This window comes from Dermacentor andersoni, chromosome 3 (genome assembly GCF_023375885.2).
Source record: "Dermacentor andersoni chromosome 3, qqDerAnde1_hic_scaffold, whole genome shotgun sequence".
In the NCBI taxonomy this organism is placed as follows: domain Eukaryota; kingdom Metazoa; phylum Arthropoda; class Arachnida; order Ixodida; family Ixodidae; genus Dermacentor; species Dermacentor andersoni.
The window spans coordinates 228,609,320-228,633,713 of record NC_092816.1 but is presented as its reverse complement, the minus strand read 5'-3'; the positions used below and the strand labels follow the sequence as shown (position 1 = coordinate 228,633,713).

At 47.3% G+C, this 24,394-nt stretch overlaps 1 protein-coding gene across 1 annotated transcript in view; it reads left to right on the top strand.

Annotated features, from left to right (window-relative positions):
- Positions 1 to 371: 371 nt before the first annotated feature.
- Spx (Spliceosomal protein on the X) overlaps positions 372 to 24,394 on the top strand; it is a 195,325-nt gene continuing 171,302 nt past the window's right edge. Inside the window, exons 1-2 of the mRNA XM_050183523.3 lie at positions 372 to 471; positions 17,721 to 17,804. Coding sequence (XP_050039480.3) covers positions 375 to 471; positions 17,721 to 17,804 — 181 coding nt within the window. The 5' untranslated portion in view covers positions 372 to 374. The remainder of the gene's footprint in view (positions 472 to 17,720; positions 17,805 to 24,394) is intronic.

Sequence of the window (24,394 nt, the reverse complement as noted above, 5' to 3'; positions counted from 1 at the left end):
CATTAGAATTACTATATACGCTACCAAAGGTATGCAGTAACTCCAACGAACATGTTCTAAAAGCGACACCAACGGCAGCGGTTGAACGAGAGTGGGCGCAAGCGGCTCCAATAGAAACCCGATATCTGTGCATGTCTGGAGTTCCAGTAGGTCGTGGTGAAGACATTTGCTGAAACGTTGCTGATCTCTGATTACGACGAAGGCGCCAAATAAAATGACGGACGAAGCAAGACGACACAGGACAACTACGTGGTCTTCCCGGTTGTGCCGCGTCGTCTTCCTTCGTCCATTTTTTTATTTGGCACTTTCGTCGTAATCATGTATAACCAACTCGCCCACCAGCACGCGCTTAGTGATCTCAGAGGCAATGACTTATGCAGGTACAGGGTATATACACGGTTCGCTCTATCGCCATTGCAATCACGATATATCGCAACATGGCCGCTGGCCCGATCGCTGAGCGAAATCAAGGTTTGTGTTTTTCTCATTTACATTTCCAATATTATTGCTGTCAGCAGTTTTATTTCGCGGAAATCGTCTATAAGTGCGTGTACAGACTGGAGTGGTATTTTCATGCCGATCTTGCCCTTATAAGTGGCGTTGCGCGCTGTTTTCTCACATGTGGACTAGTCACCGTTTTGAGTATATATACAAGGTGTGTTCTTTTTTAGTCGTTAACTTATGATTTAACTGACGAAGACGTTCCACGTACAGAGACTGCATCACTGGCACAATATTTAAATTGCTGGTATGCTGGCTTCGAATGCGAAATGACTGTAGTGAGCGTTTGCCAGCAGGCAACTGCAGAAAAACGGCTTTTACTAAAGCTGGTGAACTGTCTGCCATTGTATCATACTTGGCATTTAGCATCGCGTACCCTTATTCCCGCGCCGCGCCGGAAATTATGCATTTACTATTACAGTGCGGTACAAACCAGCCTCACGGCGCGCTGCATGCCGGCTGGGTCTGTGATATTGCAGAGCCGTGGAATTTTAAATGTCATTCTCCGCTGATGTGCACATTTTGCCGCGTAACCTGCGCATCAGCGAGCGTTCTATTTTCTAGCGTTGATTAATGTAGCAACGCTTCTGCGACTTAAGCGACACGAAACGTGTGCTCATGTTTCGGCAAAAGACAGAGCAGGCGGGAAATTCAAAAGCGTAATTATGCCGAGACTCCACGCGGTAGACATTACTGTGTGTTGGCAAATTAGCGTAATTAAGAAATGGCGTCAGTGTGTCGCGATTACTAATCCCTTGCGGAGTCGAGGCTTTTCACAAAAACAGTGACTATGTTTTTACTGAAGCAACTGTAAGCATGAACTGCTCTCTTGTTGTATCCCATCTCTATCATTTTGAGTCGTATGCGCTAATGCATCCGCTGCCGAGTCGTGCCAAGTTGGCTGTATACCGAATAGGACTGCCTCATAATACCGACCGTAGTCTCATAATTAAGATGTTCACAAGTAGTATCCTGGCTCAGTTAGCGGTGGCACAATGTCTTCACTCTGTTACGCATTGACCAGGCACTAACCTTATTTTGAGTGATTCAAGGACAGACTGCTGGAGTTGGAGGACGATCCCAATTGCTGTCCCCCAGATTTTGGACCTTGCCGTTGGGTGCGGGAGTTGGCTGAGGTTGAGGAGGACTTTGAGATGAAAACTGGAGGTTTATTTACATTATTTACAGTGATAGTAGAAAGAAATTAACAGTCATAAAGTCATTACGGGCCGGCAGCAACTCGGACGCTGCGGCCCATGGCAAGAAGCTTGAAAGAGATGAAATGAAGGACTGCTCTGTTGCTGCTCCCAGTCTCTGGCTTTTAACCCTTTCGGTTTCTCGAAGTCACGTCACGTTCGGCCAATCGGTGAGCCCGCTCAGGTGGCGTCATTTTCAGCCAATGGTAGGCGTCCGTGCAATTTTGTCACACCCGGCGCACAGGGTCGCTCCTTGGGCCCCAATTGTCCGAGGGCTTACTTCTCTCTGCGGTATTGCCTCCCGGTCTGCAACTGCCTTCACAAAGGCGGATGGGGGGATTGCTGCCAGGGCTTCATGGTGCATACAGCTGTCTTGCCTCAGGACCCACGTTACCTGGAACAGTGCCAGGCTCTCGCAACACTTTCGTGAATAGTCAAGCAGTGAATATCTCCACCTGCGGCGCACGAGGTGGGATCGCCAACTCGTTTGCACGTGCCGCGCCTCGGGAACGGGGTAAATCTGCTTCTGCGTTCCTTACTTAGGTGTGGCGCGATTCAATGTGGTCTGGCGAACTCGAAGGAGGCTCAGGAAAAGGTCCCGTATCTAACAAGACTCGGAGGGCCTGAATGTGAAGGTGCCACGCATATCTTATTCTTAAATTCTAGTGGCTGAAATGGCCTGTTCACCATCTCGCACTTACATTGTCAGCACAGATGTGTTGTAGATATGTGTGGCGTGACAGGTTGTAGATCAAATCGGTTTTCTTGTAATACACAGCTAATGGCAATAGGTTGCAAGTAGCATTACACTTACAGACACCATGTGAGTAGCCAGAAAACGTCACATAAAAAAAACGAACATTAAATGATTATTTATTTTAAAAGAAAGGGATTGTCTAGTAGTCATAAATGTGTGCAAAAATGGGCTTCCATTATATTTCACTTTTGGTGGTCATGTCTTAACCAAATTAAGACAGCATGGCAGCTCAGTATGGTCAACATAAGGGCTTATTAGTAGCAGTTCATCTTTGATGTAACAAAAGGTGGTCACCTTCTTTCTTTCTTTCCTTCATCTTCTGTCTGCTGCTCATATAAAAGACGATGGCATGCTAGCATTGTTTGACACATGGCTAATAGAAACATGTGTTCTTGAAGTGTGCAGGAGGTAACACATAATATTGGAGGCGTCCTTCAATTGTAAGTGTACAACAGGGACTAAACAAGGGATGTCAATGGGTGTACGGTAGCGCGATTAAAAGAAGGGACAAAAGAAGTCACACACAGTGCTGTGTGTATCCCCGTGTGTCTTCTTTTGTCCCGTCTTTTAATCAGGCTACCGTACACCCCTTGAAGATGCATTACCAACAAGCCCACATTGCAACCCCCATGTCAGTGGGGCCAACATTTTGGTGAAGGGACTTGTCTTCGTCAGATCTTCGACAGTTGTGGCCCTAAGAAGAGAAGTTTCAGTTGTAGAATGCTGGCTCCATTGATATTCCTTGTTTGGTCGCTGTTGTTCACTTTGAGCCTCCATCTGCTTGTGATCCTCTCTCTTTGACATTTAATCACTTAACATTTCATGCCTCTCACAGTGGGTACTTCACTCACAATTTCATAGCAGCTCCAGGAATACGACTTTCTGCTACCGAGCACATGCAATGCTTTTTTTTTATGCAGGTTCCATTTCCTGCTGCAGCAGTCTCATCTAATTAGAGTGAAATGCAAAAACACTCATGTGCCATATTTTAGTTACACTTTAAGGTGCTCCATGTGATCTAAATTAATTCAAAGCCCTCCACTACTCCATCCACTAAGGCACTGTGCAGCTTCACGATGTTAAACCCCATAATTTGTCAGTTATTACTTCTTTATGCTTATTTTAGCATTTTTGCCACCTATGATATTGCTACGGAACAGCTGCCACAGTGAGGCTGCACTGAGGAGGAAGAAGACGACGTGGGCCCGCTTGATATAGCGTCGCCATTTTGGCCTTCCGTTAGCTTCCCTTCCCTGTAAATAAATTGTATATAGTATTGGGCTCCAGCTACAGGTAACATTAATTTTGTGGAGGTGGACGTTTCCCGTACCCATCATGGAGCTTCGCAGCGGTCGCAACGGCAACAGTGCAACTTCGGCTCCTGCTGGCGGCACTTCATCTACGCAACCGTCTCCGCCTGCAGCCCCGACCTACGTCGCCGTTTCCCCCCTCAAGATCCTGGTGTTTTCAACAGAGTCGGCAGTCCTGATGTTGATGACTGGCTCTGCTTATACGAACGTGTCAGGACCAGTCACAGGTGGGATCCTACTATTATGCTTGCGAAGGTTCTTTTCTACCTCGACGGAGCTCCACTTGCATGGTTCTAGACTCACGAAGAGGAGATCTCGAGCTGGGATCTCTTCAAAGAGAAGCTCCGCAACCTTTTTGGCAATCTGTTCGGTCGCCAAGTCAATGCCAAGAAAGCCCTTGCCACACGTGTACAGACGTCGACCGAGTCCTACGTGTCGTACATTCTCGACGTCTTGGCCCTTTGTGCCAAGGCTGACCCGACCATGTCTGAGGACGATAACGTTAATCACATCCTCAAAGGCATTGCTGATGATGCCTTCAATTTACTGGTGTTTACGAATGTCACCAGCATCGATGTGATCCTCAAGCAGCGCCGCCGTCTTGAGCATGCTAAAAGCCACCGGGTATCCCAGCACATCACGCGACTTCCCAACAGCTGCTACGTCATCCTGTGACGACCTCTTCCACCAGCCGTTGCGATGTGACAACTTGACCCGCATCATTCGTCGTGAGGTCGAAGCGGCACAACCGGCGGCCCCTTCATTCCCGTCACTTGATCATTCTCCGGTGACAATCTCCTTGATCCAGGCCGTCGTCCGTCAAGAGTTGTCCAACGTCGGCCTGCAATCCATTCGTTCCATACGCTCGGAAGCTCTTTCTCCCCGCACGTCCCCACCGCGCTCTTCTTACTCCTCTTACGGACAGCGCAACCCCTCTGAATGGCAAACAGTGGACGACAGGCCGATCTGTTTTAATTGCCGACGCATTGGACATGTCGCTCGCCACTGCCACAGCCGCTGGACTTCTCCGATTCGCTATTTTCCTGATTACCACCCTCGGCCCTCTAGTGCGTCCTTTTCCTTCGCCCCTTCTATGCCCGCTCCATCATCTGACCCTGCGACACCTCTGACACGACCCCGCTACTCCCGCTCACCTTCTCCCTCCCGTCGTCAATCTCGTTCACCCCCATCACGCTGTGCTCCTTCACTGACCTACTCGCCGCACCTCCGACCGGAAAACTAGACAGTGCAGCTTCTGGAGGGGAAGCTGCAAAGACGACATTGGCACGAAATCCTCGCTTCACCTTACCCACGAACAAGAATCTTTTGGACGTTCTCGTCGACAATGTTCCTGTGTGCGCGTTGATTGACACTGGGGCGCATGTGTCCATTATGAGTGCTGCTCTTCGCCGTCGGCTCAAGAAAGTTCTGATGCCCGTCCCGAACCGATTTGTACAAGTCGCCGACGGAGGGACTGTCGCTATTGTTGGCATGTGCTCTGCCCGACTCACCATTGCTGAGAGACAAACCGTCGTTCTCTTCACCGTCATCGAGCATTGCCCTCACGACCTCATTCTCGGTCTGGATTTCCTTGCTAATCATTCGGCCCTCCTTGACTGTTCGGCCGGCTCACTTCGCCTTGACTTGCCTCTTCTTGCCGACCCTGTGGACCCACCTCCAAGCCGTTTGAGCTGCATTGATTTTATTCGCCTACCGCCTCAATCTGTGACACACGTCGACTTGTTGTCCTCACCAGCTGTACCTGACGGTAATTACGTGGTCACACCAATTCCGGCAGTTATACTTACACATGGTGTTACCGTGCCGCACACTGTGCTGACTATTACTGGCAACCGCACCTGCCTTCCCCTTGTCAATTTCGCGCTAACCGCGCAAGTTCTGCCTCAGGGGATTTCATTGGCTATAATTAGCGCTTTGCAGGATGATGAGATCGAGCCATTCACAGTGGAAGATCGTCACAGCTCAGCCCATACCGTGACGTCATCGCACGGCACTGACGTCGACATTGAGAAGATGGCTTCCTCTGACCTTACACCTGTTCAAGCTGAAGCCCTTTGCCATGTTCTTGACGGCTATCGCGACATTTTTGACTTTGACAATCGACCCTTAGGTCAAATGTCCGTCGTGACCCATCGCATAAACACTGGCAATGCGAACCCTATTCACTGATGTCCATATCGTGTTTCTGCGTCTTAACGAGCTGTTATCCAACAGGAAGTCAAAAAGATGCTTGCAAAGGACATTATTGAGCCTTCCTGTAGTCCCTGGGCTTCTCCCGTCGTACTTGTCAAAAAAAAGGATGGAACGTGGCGTTTTTGTGTAGATTATCGCCACCTGAACAAAATCACAAAAAAGGACGTGTACCCTTTGCCACGTATTGATGACGCTCTAGACTGCTTGTACGGTGCCACCTATTTTTCTTCTATCGACTTACGGTCCGGCTACTGGCAGATATCCGTCGACGACATGGACCGAGAGAAGACTGCATTTATTACCCCTGACGGCCTTTATCAATTCAAGGTGATGCCTTTCGATCTCTGTAGCGCGCCCGCCACCTTCGAACGAATGATGGACTCTGCTTCAGGGGTTCAAGTGGTCCACCTGTTTGTGCTATCTGGACGACGTCATCGTTTATTCGCCCACATTTGACACGCATCTAGACCGTCTTTCAGCGATTCTTGACGTGTTTTGCCGCGCCGGTCTCCAGTTGAACTCGTCAAAATGTCACTTTGCTCGCCGCCAAATCACCGTCCTTGGACACCTCGTGGACGCCAGAGGCGTGCGACCTGATCCGGACAAAGTTCGCGCCGTTACGAACTATCCTGTTCCGAAGTCTTCCAAGGACGTTCGTAGTTTCGTAGGGCTGTGCTCATATTTCCGACGCTTTGTGAAGGATTTTGCGACTGTCGCACGTCCCCTTACCGACCTCTTGAAAAAAGACGCCCCATTTTCTTGGGGACCTGACCATGCCGCATCTTTTTCGCAGCTCACTACTCTCCTTACCACGCCTCCATTTCTGGCCCACTTTGACCCGTCTGCCTCAACGGAAGTTCGAGCTGATGCCAGTGGTCACGGCATAGGAGCAGTGTTAGTACAACGCCAGCGTGGACATGACCGCGTTATAGCCTATGCCAGCCGACTTCTATCACCCGCTGAGCGCAATTATTCAATCACAGAGCGCGAGTGCCTCGCTCTTGTGTGGGCTGTTGCGAAGTTTTGTCCATATTTGTACGGACGCCCCTTCTGTGTCATCACTGATCACCACGCGCTCTGCTGGCTATCCTCACTCAAGGACCCCACGGGACGACTCGCTCGCTGGGCATTATGCCTGCAAGAATATACCTTCTCCGTGGTATATAAGACGGGACGCTTGCACTTGAAATCGTTGCTTGAAATCGGCAACGAGCAACGCCGCGTTCCTTCATTACGAGCCCTCATCGACCATCTGGAGTCAACGCCTGGCGACGCCTCTCCCCGGATGTTTCTCCTTAAGGAGGAGACATTATACCGCCGCAATCTCGATCCACAAGGCCTTGACCTTCTGCTCGTAATTCCATCACACCTGCGTTCGACTCTCCTCCAGCAACTTCACGACGCTCCCTTGGCTGGACACTTGGGCGTCTCGCGCACATACGACCGAGTGCGCCGTCGATTCTTTTGGCCGGGTCTCGCCCGCTCCGTGCAGCGCTACGTTACCGCTTGTGAGCCCTGTCAGCGCCGGAAGAAGCCCTCCACACATCCAGCTGGATGTCTCCAGCCGATCAACATCCCACCGGAACCCTTTTTCCGTGTTGGTCTAGACCTACTTGGACCGTTTCCTCTCTCGGGCTCCGGAAATAAATGGGTCGCTGTCACTACTGATTATGCGACGCGGTACGCAATCACCAGAGCCCTTCCGACAAGTTGTGCTACTGATGTTGCTGACTTTTTGCTCTATGACATCATTTTAGCGCATGGTGCTCCGCGCCAATTACTCACTGACCGTGGCCACAGCTTTCTGTCGGCAGTCGTCGAGGACATCCTCCGCTCCTGCTCGACAAAGCACAAGTTCAGCACGTCCTACCACCCACAGACCAACGGGCTCACGGAGCGCCTCAACCGGACCATCACCGACATGCTTTCAAAGTACGTTGCGACCGAACACCACGACTGGGATCTTCACTTACCATATGTGATATTCGCGTATAATTCATCGCGTCACGACACCGCCGGCTATTCACCATTCTATCTCCTATATGGCTGAGAACCCGCGTTGCCCTTGGACACTTTGTTGCCCTCGGCCACACGTTCAACCACTGAATACGCCCACGACGCTATCGCACACGCCGACCACGCGTGCCAGCTCGCCCGCACACGTCTCGAGGCCTCACAGGAGCATCAGAGACGCCTCTATGATTGCCACCATCGCGACGTGCACTTTACTCCGGGATCTCTGGTGCTTCTCTGGTCACCCATTCGACGTGTGGGCCTTTCAGAAAAACTGCTGTTGCGCTACACTGGCCCACACCATTTCACCTTGGACAAGTGACCGATGTCACGTATGAAGTCATCCCCGCCTACCTCTCAGCGTCATCGTCGGCTAAGTGACATTGTTCACGTGGCGAAACTGAAGCGATACCAGACACCTTTCACCACGGATGTGTAGATTAAGCACCGGGACGGTGCTTCTACCGCCGGGGGTGATGCTATGGAACAGCCGCCACAGTGAGGATGCACTGAGGAGGAAGAAGACGACGTGGGCCTGCTTGATATAGCGTCGCCATTTTGGCCTTCCGTTAGCTTCCCTTCCCCGTAAATAAATTGTATATAGTATTGGGCTCCAGCTACACGTAACAATATCACATTATGTAGGCCAGGGATTAAATGTTTTGCAACATGCTGACAGCTGCAAAACAATTTATATCAGGCATTCCAGGCATAGCAGACAATCTCTGATTATTTATGGTGCCACCAGGTGAGCCCTTTAGAATCACATCCAATCCCTCTACAGCTATTTGACGATTCATCCACTCAATTTCTCGCATCCTCCTTGTGTGCTTAATGCAATGCGTCAGCATTTGACTAAATCTTGCTTTCACTCAATACTGTCACATATTCAGTTTCAGTTTATTATTTGTTCATAAGAATTGGTTACAAGAAATGGTGTGCAGACAAGGGTCCCATAGTCAGAGACTGCACTGGGAGCCTTGGATTAGAAGTTGTATAAAAAAATAAAGCAGAATACATAGCACAGAAACAAAATATAGAATAAGCAGAAACATAAGCAACAAACTTAGTGACAACACACATAAAAAGCAAAGAAAGAGAAAAGATGCACTATCATTGCTAATTACACAGCTACGAATTAGCAAAATAACATTATAGGAAATTAATCAGACAGCAAGTAATTCTTAAGTTCGTATTTAAATGAGCACAAGGTAGATGACAACCTAATGGAATATGGTAGACTATTCCAAACTTCAAGCGCGCAAAAACAGGATGCCATCTTTCCGTAATTAGTATGACATAAAGGCAACAGGAAACTTCCTTGTGCTGCAAACCTTGTGTTCCTAGGATTAAAAAGAAAATCAGAACTAACGAAGTTGTAAGAAACTTGTTGAGTTTGTAATTTGAAAAATAATATCGCTAAATGATGGTTAAATTAGTAACTTGAAGAATTCGGTTTGTACGTAGTTGTGAAGAGGCATTAGGTAGAGAAAAAAATGGCTTCACGTTATAATGCGAGTAGCCTGATCTTTAATGTGCTGAATAGACGAAAGATGACAATGATAAGTATTACCCCAAGAAGCAATACCATAAATGATATGACTATGAATGAAAGCGAAGTATTCACATTTCGATGGGGGCGAAATGCGAAAACACCCGTGTACTTAGACTTGGGTGCACGTTAAAGAACCCCAGGTGGTCGAAATTTCCGGAGTCCTCCACTACGGCGTGCCTCATAATCAGAAAGTGGTTTTGGCATGTAAAACCCCATACTTTTTTTGAAAGCGAAGTATTGCCGCCAGCATTGTGAGAACAAAATGATGACCGCCACGTCCCAACTGCGTTTTAAAGAGCCGCCACACCGCAAGCGTGAAGCAAAGCACCGCAAGGCAATGCTGGGCCGGTGCTGGCAGACCGGTGGCTCGTGCGCGAAAATCAGACGACTGGCACGCAACAGGAGGCGACAAAGAGGAGAACGACGTTCGAAGAAGTGAGGCTCGAGGGACATTTTTGTTGAGTGTACAGTCTGTTTTCATTGACGGGCACAGGTTCGCCCAGAATAAACTAGCTTACATAAAAACGGCTGTCGTAACTGTTGGTTACATATCTGGTGGAGGCGCTGGGTATGATTCCAAGCCCCACACACGCCAGGGAAAGTAGCCCGGATCCCCAAAGTTTGGAGGCAACAGAATTAACGCCTGTCCACCAATGCACGAGCTGCCGCATACGAGGTTTCAAACCATGAAGCATTGTTTCATCGTGGAACGACTTCCCGCGAGAGTTGCTTGCTACGTACCCGAGCACGGACCGCAGAGAGAGGGCAGAAGCCGCTCTTCAGGCGAGGAACCATTGGAACAACGAAAGTGTGACCATGTACATTGAAGACATGACCCACCTCTTCCGCCGAGCCGACCCAAACATGGCTGAGGACAAGAAATTGCGGCACCTAATGCGTGTTGTGAAACAGGAGCTCTTTGCCGGCCTGGTTCGTAATCCACCCCGCATGTAGCCGAATTTCGGTCAGAGGCGACGAAGATGGAGAAGACGCTGCAGCAGCGTGCAAGGCAGTACAACAGATATGTAAGCGTTGCATCATTTGACATTGGGTCTGGAGCCCTCCCCAACAACATGGACATTCTACGTGAAATGGTGAGGTCCGTCCTAAGGGAAGAACTGCAGAAGCTGCAGCTGGCCCAAAGCCCTTCTACGGTGTCCTCCCTTGCCGATGTCATACACGAAGGAGTCTGGCAAGTAATTTGTGAGCCAGAGCCTCAGGCAGGTCCCCGCGCACCACCAGAGCATCAGCCGCGGATATCATACGCCCAAGTTTTACGTCAGGACCTAGGACGCACCTACTTTGGACGAATAACCACAATACCCCAGGTACTTCCTCATAATGTGGCGCCCATGGCGGTATGAACACCATGTAAAAGCGATGTATGGCGCACTGCAGACCGGCGTCCCCTCTGCTACCGCTGTGGAGAGGCTGGTCACATATACGGGAATGCCAGTATCGCCGAGTAGGACTGTGTGGCTTCTCTGTGAATGCGCCTTGCCCTCGAAACGGTGAGTGCTCTTATGAAATTGAAGCATTTTTATCTACGCTCCAAACTATTTGGAACCCCCAGCAACATGAACCTCGATTGGCAGCGCCTATGCGTTATAGGTCGCCTAGTCCGCGTCCCGCTTCCATTTCACCAAGGCGTCGCTCACAAAGTCTGCGACGGGAAAACTAGAGCCAGCCACCTGTGGAGGCAAGGCCGCTGACGCCCGGAACACCGAAGGCCCTCCATCGCCAATCCGACAAGACGACGGCAGTGACGAAATGACGAAGAAGTGCAGTTATGACGCCATTACTTCTGAGTTGCGCGTCATCATCGACGACTTCGAAGTCATTCATTCATTTATTTATACTGTCAGTCCTCTTAGGGCTGTTACAGAAGTGGAGAATAAGAACAACAAAAAGAAACATAGAATGCGACCGAGTTGCAAGCTTTGACTCGCAAAGCTTGTCTTACAAATGAAAATACATATGAAATACAACATACAAGGGAAAGTAATAAAGAAACCATTCACAATTTGTCACCGCATCGTCATAGACACAATAAGAGTCACACATGTAAAAGTAAATGCATACATATTGGGCGATTCACTACGTGTTATTACAAAAAATTGTTTTTTTAAGACTTTCCAAAAAGGCAGTTAATGATATCGAGGTTACAAGAGAGTCAGGTAACAAATTCCATTCTCTTATTGCCTAGGAAAGAAACTGAGCTTGAAGCAATCATTGAGAGCAAGTGGAGGAGGAATGTACATACTATGAAGGTGCCTCGTTGACGCGTTCATAGGAAGCTCAACATAATCATCTGGTTTAATATCTACTCGATTGTGAATAACTTCGAAGAGGAATTTTAATCTGTCATATTTAGTTCTGAGCTCAAGTGGTGCTAGATCAGCTAATTGACATAACTCTGTTGGAGAATGGATGCAACGATATTTATTAAATATAAACCTGGCAGTTAGCCTCTGTATTCGGTCACGTTTAGAACAGTTAGTTATGGTGTGGGGGTCCCAAACAATTTTAGCATATTCAATAATTGGTCTAACTAGAGTTTTGTAAGCAAGACATTTAATTTCAGGGGTTGCCCGATTGAGGTTCCGCCTAAAAGACCACAGGGCTTTAAGCGATTTGATGCACACATTTTCTGTGTGTGTATTCCAGCGTAAATCTGATGTAAAAGTTAAACCCAAGTATTTGTGTTTTTCAACATTCTTGAGTTTGTTGTCATCAATGTAACATGAGTATTAGGGTATGCTTTTTGCGTGAAATAGACATAGAGACTTATTTTTGCGGGTTTATAGCCATTTGCCAATCGTCGCACCATTTTTTAATTTTTTGTAGATTTGAGTAAAGTTCTTCTTGGTCTTGTCTCGATTGAATTCTGTTATAAATGACGCAGTTGTCGGCAAACAAGCGCAATGGTACAGCGAGTACAGTACAGTGCGGTGAGTACAGTAGGGATATCATTAATAAATACGAGAAATGAGTGGTCCTAGTACCGTACCCTGTGGTACACCAGACTCTACAAGTAAGTCAGGTGTAGTCATCACCACAAAGAGATAAGATTGTGAGCTTGGTCACAGAGTGTCTGTGTTGACACACTGGTGCGGACTATTCAGTTATTAGCAGTGTACTCACCAGAAAATTGAAAAAGGTATTGACCCATTGGACCGGATCTCCAATACGTACAGCGGGGGGACACTTAGTCGACCCCGTAGGAATGGGCACAGCAAGAAGCGGAATTAGAGGCTTTACATACGTCAGCAGCTTTATTCTTCTCCCTGAGTGTTCCCGTGATCTGGTACTGGGCATGGACTTTTTGCAAACGAATGATGCAATTATCGACTTGCAAGAATCACGCGTGTTGTTTTCTACAGAAAATGGTGTTACCATTTCTGATACAGAACAGCCGCGTATTTCCTCTCACCGTATTGTGGATGAACACGTGACGGTGCCGGCACGGTGCAGTGCGACTGTCATTGTAAGGAGCAATGTATTTCGTGACTATGAGGGACTTGCAGACGGAAATATCGGCATGCTGCTGGAAAAGCAAATATGCGTGGCAAGAGGCCTAGTTCACCTGCGTAAGGGATGTGCGGATGTCCTCTTGACTAACTTTGGCAATGAGGCACAACACGTGGGGAAGGGAACAGCCATAGCGTCTCTTCATGACTATGCACGACTTGCGGATGTGTCAACCCTCGATGCAGCATCACCAGCTTTTGTCACTTTAGACAGTGTCCTTACCTCTATCGACATTGACCGAGAGCTGTCATCACCACAAAGAGATAAGATTGTGAGCTTGGTCACAGAGTTTGCTGAATGCTTTTAGACTTAATCGAAAGTCTGTCGTACTCCTGTTGCAAAACACCGCATTGTGGAAGAAGAACCTGCAAGACCAGTGTGCCAGCACCCTTACCGAGTGGCTCCAAAAGAAAGAGAAGCGATAAGAAGTCAAGTACAGGAAATGCTCAAGGACGATGTAATACAGCCATACAATAGCCCGTGGGTATCTCCGGTAGTCCTGGTCAGAAAGAGGGATAACACCCTACGATTTTGTGTTGATTACAGGAAACTCAACCTCGTCACGAAGCAGGATGTTTATCCACTCCCGCGTATCGACAACACCTTGGACAAAGTACGCAACGCTTGCTTCTCTTCTTTGGATCTCAAAAGCGGATACTGGCAGATAGAAGTGGACGAGCGAGATAGCGAAAAAATGGCATTTGTGACACCGGATGGTCTATACGAGTTTAAGGTGATTCCATTTGGTCTGTGTGGTGCGCCCGCCACCTTCCAGCGGATGATGGACGCTGTTCTCTCCAGACTGAAATGGCAGTTATGCCTCGTCTACCTTGATGATGTAGTGGTCTTCTCCACTACATTCGAGCAGCACTGAGAGCAGTTCTGGATTCTATTGGCACAGCGGGATTGACCATTAAACCCGAAAAATGCCACTTCGGCTTTCGTGAGCTCCGCTTTCTCGGACACATTGTCAGTGCTGAAGGCGTCCGCCCCGATCCTGAGAAGATCACTGCAGTAGAAATGTTTCCGAAGCCAAGAGACAAAAAAGCTATTAGACGTTTTCTGGGACTGTGTGCCTACTACAGACGTTTCGTAGAAAATTTTTCTAAAATTGCCGAACCACTCAGGCGTCTGACAAAAGATGTCCCTTTTGTGTGGGAGAAAGAACAAGAAGACGTCTTCTCTGAGCTACAACGGCGTTTGCAGAGTCCTCCTATACTTGCCCATTTTGATGAAAATGCCGAAACGGACATCCATACCGACGTGAGTAACGTTGGTCTCGGTGCCATACTTATTCAGTGACAGAACGGAGAAGAAAAATTCATTCTGTACACAAGCCGTACTTTATCGAAAGCTGAGACAAATTACTGAGCTACAGAAGAGGAATGCCTGGCAGTTATATGGGCCATCAGTAAGTTCCGGCCATACTTATATGGCAGACCGTTTCGAGCCATCAGCGGCCATCATTCATTGTGCTGGCTGGCGAACCTCAAGGACCCTTCTGGAAGACTTGCTAGATGGAGTTTGCGTCTACAGGAGTATGACATCACGGTCGTTTACAAGTCCGGTCTCAAGCACAGTGATGCTGATTGCTTATCACGCGCACCAATTGAAGCTACGTCACCTGAATACGAGCAAGATTTCCCATTTCTTGGGGCTGTAAATACAACGAAAATGGCTCATCATCAGCATACTGATCCGGAATTACTCCTGCTCATCGAGTACCTGGAGGGTCGACAAGTGAAAGTGCCTCGAGTTTTCGTCCGCGGATGTGTTCGTATGTCCTCCGGAACAACGTCCTCTACAAACGAAACTTTGAGCACAGTGGTGAGACATTTCTACTTCTTGTACCATCATCGCTGCGAGCTGAGGTCTTAGGAACTTGCCATGGTGATCTTGCAGCTGGTCACTTAGGCGTTAGTAGGACTCTGGCGAGAATCCGCCAGAAATATTACTGGCCGAAGTTGATGAATTCAGGGCAGCATTATGTCAAATTGTGCCGAGATTGTCAAAGACGCAAAACACTGCCACTCAAATCAGCAGGTTTTCTGCAACCGATACAGCCACCAGCAGCGCCATTTGAACAAATAGGAGTGGATTTACTTGGACTATTTCCCATTTCAACCTCGGGAAAGCAGTGGATTGTGGTAGCAACCGATTATCTGACTGGGTATGCCGAGACATCTTCTCTTACAAAAGGAACTGCCATTGAAGTGGCTCAGTTTTTTGTCACACACATAGTGTTATAACATGGCGCACCTAAGGTACTCATAACAGACAAAGGAACAGCTTTTATGGCCGGTTTGATGCAGTCTGTTATGAAACTAACACATACTGCTCATAGAAAAACTACAGCATACCATCAGCAAACAAACAGCCTGACTGAACGGCTCAATAGAACGCTCACTGACATGATCTCAATGTAAGTGGGCATCGGACATGGCACAGTATTCTACCAGACGCTACCTTTGCATATAACACTGCAGTACAAGAGACGACACATTTCACGCCATTTGAACTTGTTTACGGTCGGACAGTAACAATGACACTAGATGCGATGTTACCTGTAAACAACAGCAGCAAAGACGACCCTAACTTAGTGAGTACATAGAAAGGGCAGAAGAAGCACAGCAGTTGGCAAGGCACCGTATCGTACAACAGCAATGCGTCGACGCAAACCGATACAACCTAGGGCGAAGAGAGGTACAATACAACCCCGGAGACGAAGTGTGGGTGTGGATCCCTATACGTACGCCCGGTCTTTCAGAGAAGTTACTGTGCCGTTACTTTGGCCCCTACAGAGTACTTTGCCGGCTAAGTCCCTTAAATTACGAGGTAACTCCTGAGGACCAAGTCTGCTCCACACGACGCAGGACTTGCCCAGAGGTTGTACACATAGTACAAATGAAGCCTTACCATGAAAGGCATTGAATAACAGAATTTGCACATACGATCAAGCCTAGCACCGGCCATCCTCTGACCACTGACCTTTTAAAGCAGTTGGCCTCTCTAGGCCTTTTCTACGCATTGGGGCGATGCTTCTTCGGAGGGGGCTAATGCTACCAGCATTGCGAGTACAAAGAGATGACCGCCACATCCCAACTGCGTTTCAAAGAGCCGCCACACCGCAGGCATCAAGCAAAGGACCGCAAGGCAACGCTGGGCCAGTGCTGACAGACCTGCGGCTCCTGTGCGAGAATTGGACGACTGGCACGCAACAGGAGGCGACAAAAAGGAGAACGACGTTCGAAGAATCGAGGCTCGAGGGTCATTTTTGTTGAGTGTACAGTCGCTTTTTGTTGACGGGCACAGTTCACCCAGAATAAACTAGTTTTCATAAAAACGGCTGTCGTAACTGTTGGTTACAGTATAACGCTAATAATGCTTCTTTGGAAAAAAATGTATGTGATTTGAGAAGTTCTCTAATGCCAAATGCTGTTTTGTTTGATGTGTGCTAGTGGTGAGTAAAAGTGGTGATCTAATTTGATGCTGAGGAAAGAAACACAAGTGGAGGCAGGAATGTCATGCCCATTGAGGGTTATGGTCAGAGAGCCTCTGTGATGATGAATTACGTTTTCGTAGGGTTTATAGTTAGAAAATTGGCATTACACCAATCAGTAATTTTAGACAGATCACTGTTTAGTTTCAAAGTTAGTGAAAGTAATGATTTATCTGAGACGGCAACAGTCGTATCGTCTGCGTGTAATGTAGGTAGTGTATAATTATGGCAGTCAGGTAAATCATTCATATACATAAATGCAAAATAATAGTGGACCTAAAATCGAGCCCTGAGGCTCTCCTTGGTAAATAATATTGCTTTCAGAGAAAACCCCGCCTGCGTACACTGTTAATTCACGATTAAAAGATAACTTTTTAATATATTAAGAGCTGGACCAGAAATCCTAATTAACTCGAGTTTAGCAAAGAAAACTTTATGGTTCATTGTATCAAAGGCTTTAGTAAAATCTAAAAAGACCGAGCCAACAAAGTATCTGAGATCAAGTGAATGTCGAATATAATCAGTTAATGTTAGCAAAGCCAAGTTAGTCGAGCTTCCTGAACAAAAACAGAACTGACAAGGTTTCAACAAACTAAATTTGTTAAGGTATCTTTTAATATGACTAAGTATTAACTTTGCAACAACTTTACTAATTGAAGGTAAAATACGTATAAGACGATAGCTCTGACTTGAACTTTGTGACCCTTTTTATGAACAGGAATGACTTTAGCTTTCTTTAGACTTCTAGCTAATATACTGGTTTTGAACATAAGGTTAATGAAGTTACTAAGAGCATCAGAAATAGTCATGCAACAAGCTTTAAATGAGATGCAGAAATTCCTTCAAGACCAAGACTTGTGTTCTTTAAGTTGGAAATCTCAATAGGGACTTTTCAGATGTTACAGGAAACAAAAAGATTGGTCGCATCGGTTCGTATGATAAACAGAAGGAACATGGGTAGTATTATAAATTTCATAAAAGTGATATTGCAGGTTACCATATTGTTACAGCAATGGTACAACATCTAGTGAGCGTATATTTGAGCAAGACATTTGCTCTAAACAAAGACTTTGTTAATTCCTGGTGATGCCTGTCTAATAGACTGTCGTGTGAGTAATGGCTCTACATCCCATTCCCGCTGCAGATGCGACCATCTATGTGGGAGGCCTGGATGAGAAGGTGTCGGACACCATCCTGTGGGAGCTGTTTGTCCAGGCAGGGCCAGTCGGTGAGAGCTTGTTTCTAGTTCGTGGAGCTGCTGGTGCCCTCCAGTGGTGGAACATGGCAACATCACTGAATGAACTGGACAAGGGACACAAGTGAACGGGACCAATGCTGCCGCTATTCACTCATGTTTCTTGTCTTGCCCATTTAGCACTTGACCCTTTACGGACGAATGATGGCAACAGAGCTGAAAAAAAAAGAATTCTTGCTGAGTTTTCGTATGGAGCACGTAGTCTTTTGCTAAATGTCTTTGGCCAATATTGAATGACAGGCAGCAAGTTACATTTATTGGATTAGAGCAAAAACACGGGAGGAGGAATAAGTTCAGCATGCCAGTTGCTATGCCACTTGCTTTCTTTTGAAAGCAGTCAGAGGAGATAGACTGATGCAAGTTCTTTGGCAGCAGTGGTATCACACACGTAATGTAAAGTGAAATGTGCAACTGTGCTTCACACGTGACGAGAGCTGGCTGTACTAGTTCCAGACGAAGCCATAGGTTGCTTCTGTGAAGCCCACTTCAGTGTTGTACCTGGTGTTGCCCCGCAATTGCTCAAATAGTTCCGGCTAAATATATATATGTGTGTGTATATATATATATATATATATATATATATATATATATATATATATTCTTTTTTTTTTTCAATAAATATGCTTGTTCTTGGTGCATTTAGAACGTTTAAATAGAAAAAGACAATTTCTTAGGCATTTATATGTCTCGTGCTTAATAGGTTAATTTGTTCAATTGCAGTAGCCAACCTGCCCAATATTCAGCAATAACTACAGTGCCCTGGACATTGCATAATTACATAATGCAGGCTTAGACCATTTTGTGCTTTGTAACGGAGGTATCTCTTAATGCTATACACCATCTTGCTCTATAAAGATCCTGGCAGGCGTCTGGCTTTCCTCTCAAAAATAGAATGGGCAATAAATAAGTCAAGCTGCCGTATTCCGGCAAAACAGAAGCCTTTAAATTTTCAACAGTCTTCCGTCAACCACAACTTGCATATCAATTTTGTGGTATTTTATAAAGTAAATTAGAAATAACTGCACCTGATGCATGATATGTATTTCTTTTATTTGAAAATGTAGAAAGTGCTATCTCACATGTTGAACCAACATGAAAATGCTCTTTCATTTTTGGCATTCTAGGCTGATGGGGCACTTGACCGAAAGTTTCTCGGTTTCATAGGCTCACTGCAGCCAAGGCACATGCAAAGCTAGTCATTTTCACTTCATGACAGAGCTGACTGCTTGCAATGTTGAGGGACACATATGCGTAGATACAGTCGACTCTCATTACTACCCTGATAATCCGACAAAAAATTAGTTTTATCCAAAGTCCGTAATATCCGAAGCGCCTCACTTCCGAAACTTTGGTCACAATGTGCAACAACGTTATTGTAAAAAGTGAGTGACAAAGGCCCAAAGTAAAAAACAAACAAAAGGGTCGCAGTTTCGTCCAAAAGGCAAAGCATCGATTGCGATAGCAAATTAGTAGGCAACTATGCGAAGTAAGAATAGTAGTTTTATCGGCCATATATTGTTGTGAACATTAGCTTATAAACTAAAATAACAAGTACCATGTCACTCGCGCACAGGTAAACATGAACACATCTGCTCGATGACTGACCGCGAAAAGCCGCTGTCAAAATGTTGAAGTGAGCAAGCGCGGCAGCAACAGCGAGCAAATGGACCTTCGTGCTGTTTCTCGCTTCGACACGAACTTAACATCGAAAGCAGAGCACATACACAGCTACTGGCACTGGGCGCACTTTGTCCACATTGCAGATTGCTTTGAAGATGAGGCTTGCACGGGTGCGCACTTTGTCCACATCGTAGATCACTTTCAAGATGCGGTGGCCGCTCCGTTAACAGCAGCCACAGGAGGAAAACCCCTCGCCTATGCCCCATGCCTTGCGCACCAAAGACGGTGCACTTCTGCCCTCGCTCGCATGATATTGAGCCGTGATTGTCAGCTTACCCTCCCAAGTCAGTTGCCAGCCTGTGTCAACACAGCAAATGTTCGTTTTATATGCCCGATTTTGACAAAAATTGCTGCTAATTTCGTCCGCTGTAGCCAACGTTGTAGCATGGTCCATTAAAAGGGAACTTCGTTGCAGTAATAAAATAGGTAGAGCAAACTAAGGTTCAAATATGGTCCGTTATATCCGAAAGTCTCTTATGCGCGTGTTTGTTGTAACAAGCACTGACTGTATAACAATACAAGGACAATGTAGAAGGTAAAAAGAGTGTGCGTTGTCTGCAGTATTTCAGCCAAAGCTAGTATAGTAAAAGCTGGTTAATTCACAACTCGTTAATTCAAAAGTAATGATAATTTGAAGTAGCTGCTGTGGTCCGTCTCACAGTGTATTGAAAGCAACATGTAACACATCCTGCTAATTTACCCTGAAATCTGCACTGCCACCTGTAATTTGAACTCCGCGCCATCGTGGATGGGGAGAGTGCTAGTGCGCGAGAGCACATGCCAGTCGAAAAGCCGTTCCCTCTAGACGCGCTGTACCTGTGAGCACAGAACAATCCCCAACCCGTGCGCCGATTTGAATGGCTGTCTGCGACCATCAACAAAGCGGCGTGGGCACCTTTTTTCTCCGCACCATGCATTGTGGGTCGGCGCAACAAACACGCAGATAGAGCAAGAGCCATGTTGCCAAGCGCCAAGAGCAAGTGTTGGCCGCATCCGGTTACGCCGGCTGTGCCACTGCTTCGAACTATAGATGTTCTCATCAACGTGATGTAGCATGTGTGGGCGTTCGCACTGCTTCGGACTATATACACTCCTTAACGGAGTGATTTCTTTTGTTTTGCTTACTTTCATTATTTCAAATTTTGTATAATTCAAATTTTCGTAGCATACCCGCGGAATTCGAATTAACGAGCTATTACTGTATACCACATATGCCTGAAACATTTGCGCATGCCAGCAGACTCCACACTCAGCAAACCAGGTCGTACATTCTGTGAGGCATACAAGAAGCCATGATAATTACAGTGCAAAGGCCCAAACAAAGCGGAAAATAATCTGTTGGAAATGCATTATGGCAATAAGTGTGGCAATGCACCTTCAGTTATCCTGACAAAAAGGAAATTGATGTCCTGATCATTTTGCATGCCTAAAAGAGGGTGTTTGTGCATGTGAAAAGAAAAGAAATGGGATGTTTCTGCTGTCTTGGTATAAAACTAAGAGAATTACCGTATTTACTCGAATCTAATGCACACCTTTCTTCCGATAAAATGGGTCCAAAAATTGCATGCGTGTTAGAATTGAGTACGACCCTAAATCCGTGTTACCATATTGCCATCGGCATTCGAAAAATGGCTGCCTCGTACGCGCTTCTACCCTAGCTGCTGTAGCTTCCTCCATGTGCATACCTCCATGTTGTACGTGTAATCAGACGCCAGTGTAAGCTAGCCTCTGCCTGTCTTCCCGTTTTCTGCATTTATTCGATCAGCATGGAAGTACCGAATGCAAAGACACGCAGAGTCCACATGATGCCGCATGTGCACGGAGACGGGTGGAAATGGGGCTGCATCACGGGCGTGCGGGACTGGCACAAACAGAAGGAGAATATTTTCGCCAACAAGGCAACAAGGAAGGGTTTCAGTGGACCGAAGCAGGGCCACCTCACCGAAATAGTACAGCTGCTCGCGGAATACGTGCAAGAGCAGCGAGCGGCCCAGCGGACTGTGACGACCGATCTGCTCAAAGTACAGGCAGTGGAGTTAGCCCTACAGAAAGGGCTAATGCGGAGTGACTTCAAAGCAAGCAGGTGCTGGCTATCAAATTTTATGAAAAGGAAATGCTTTTCTCTTCGAAGGTGGACACGGATATGCCAAAAATTGCCCGAAGAATATGAAGAGAAATTGCTCTACTTTGACATGGCTGCGACTACAACCGTTGAAGAGAAGGGCTGAAGCAAGTGCGTGTTTTGTCTTCTAGCCATGAAAAAACTGGACTCACCGCAATGCTTTGTTGCACTGCGGATGGGCACAAGCTGCCCCCGTATCTTATCTTCAGATGGAAGACACTCCCGAAAAGAATCATGTTTCTGAGTGGCGTGATTGTGCACCCAAATGAAAAAGGTTGGGTGACCACAGACTTGCTCCCTGACTGGATTGATAACGTTTGGCGGAAGAGACCCGGCAGCAGTTTTGGTTGCGTGGGATGCTTGTGCTCGACGCGTTCAGGTGCCACCTTGACCAGCGCATCAAGGACAAGCTGGCTGCATGCAACACCGACCTTGTCGTGATACCCAGCGGCATGACATCGCAGCTCCAGCCGCTTGATGTTTGTTTGAACAAGCCATTGAAAGGTAGAATTCGGGCACTCTACACCGAATGGCTTGTCAGTGGCTGCCACAAATTCACGCCTGCCAATAAACTGAAGGGTGCCTCGCTGCAGGACTTTGCTGGATGGGTGAAAGATGCATGGTGCACGATCTCGTCTGCCACGGTCAACAAGGCCTTTAAAAAGTGTGGGGTTTTGAATGCCATGGACGGCACCGAGGTTGAATTGCTTTGGTCTGTTGATAGCGATAAGGAGTTGTCTGATAGCGAAGACGAGTGATATCTATTGCCCCGCTTGACTCATACCAATGCAGCGAAACTCTTGGCGGCAAGGTACGCCACTTCCATTTGTTTTTTATTCATCGCAGCTTTAGTTTATTGGGAATAAATCTGTTTTTTCTAAATGAGAGAAAATAGTATTTCTATATGAAAGCACAAGGTGCGTGGTATAGTACTCTGCGGTGTTTAGGACTATTCAGCGCTTTTGCTAGTGCGCAGTGATGTGGAAGAAGGACAGAGAGTAATTTAGGTGCATTTATAAAAATCAAGTCAACCTTTAAAATATCTATATATATATATATACATAGAGTTGATAACTGCGTAACGGTACGGTGTGTCCGCACACGCACAGCACACGGGAATAAATGGGCTGAAACAGTCCCGGGTTGCGAGGCTCACGGTTCAGTCGTCACGGCACCATGTGTTCACCCGTGCTGGAACTGACTGTGATGACGACACGCTCAGGCCCCATTCAGCACGGTTCTCGGGCTCGGCACGCTCAGGAGTCGCAGCGGCAGCAGCCAGGGGACGCCTTGTTCCATACGCCCTCGATGTCCGGCTCGGACGCTGCTTGGGACCGACGTGCTACAGTCGCACGCCCAGCACGACCTCGGTGCCCAGCTCGTACGCCAGTCGAAATCCACGTGCGGCGGTCGTACACGAGGACCACATCTAGCACAGCAACATCTATGCCAGACTGGAACGCTGCTCGGCAGAGCTCAGGTGGGGCAGCTCAGGGACCAGCGGCCCTCGGGTCAGCCAGCGTCTCAAGTACCGGCAACAGGAGCCCTGGTTCCTCGGACGTCTTCGTCCGCGCTCGGCTCCGCGATCCTCCGCACCATGCCACGGACAACTCGCCTGGCAGGAACCCTTGCCTCATTCAGCCCTGGAGCTCGGAACTGCTGCCTGCCTGTTTCGAACACTCCAAGAGCGCGCCTCGTGCCGCCGTGCTCGTGCACCCATCCCATTCTTCATTCTTCATCGAGCTTGGTGGCCGCTCCGATCTTCTAGTGGCGCCTCGTGGCACTTACATATGACATACTCTCTTTTTTTTTTCTGGTCATGGAAAATGGGTGCGTGTGCAATCGAGGTTCTAATTTTTTTATTTTTTGGTTATGGAAAACGGGTGCACTTTACAATAGAGGGCGCGTTAGAATCGAGTGAATACGGTAAAAGCTGTGAGTTTCCACACCATATAAATTGTATCTTTTACGTGTTATGATTTAGTCCATGTTCTTTTCTCAACGCTGTAGGCAGCCAACTTTGCCCTGAAGGAGGAAACTGAACCAGCTCACTCACTGAGATTTTTTGTTGCTGAAAAGGACAGAGTGCGGCAGCAGGGCACTGATTGGCCGGGGCAGCATTCACTCTTGCCCAGGAAACACTCTGAAGCTCTCTTCTAACTTCTGTGCTCTGTGTGGACTACAGATGTTGCTACAGTTCTTGAGCACACACACAATGCCTCCCCACAGAGGCGTCAGCAGGCGTTTGGGTTGTTGCGACACCACATACCTGAGCACACGAGGGTGGGACTCTCCCACTTGTAGCCGTGTCTGGCTAAAGGGGGATCCTGGGGTTTGAGTTGATGCCGGGTGTTTGGACCTTTAAAGCCCCTGGCGGAGGCAATACACTTCTTTGGCTTATTATTCGCATAGACAGTACCTAGAGACTGACCTGCCTTTTCCTGTCCTCTCCAACCTTCGCCTTTCTCTTACTTTCGATCTTTTCTGTCTTCTAGTCACTTCCTTTTACTTCTGATTTTCTGGGTAACAAGGGTTAACCCTGTATGGCTAACCAGTCTTGGTTATACTGTATTTGGTTATAGCGGCGATGTACAGCTTGCGCTGGCAGGGCTTCTCTTGCAGGAACCCCTGTCATGTCCCCACGTTGGGCTCACTGCTTGGTGGTTGGCATCACTGCCGAAAACCCCACTATGTTAATGGACAGCACTTTCCCCTAACTTCCTGATCGCCCTCAGAAAGGAGGGCGCATTGAAGATGTCTT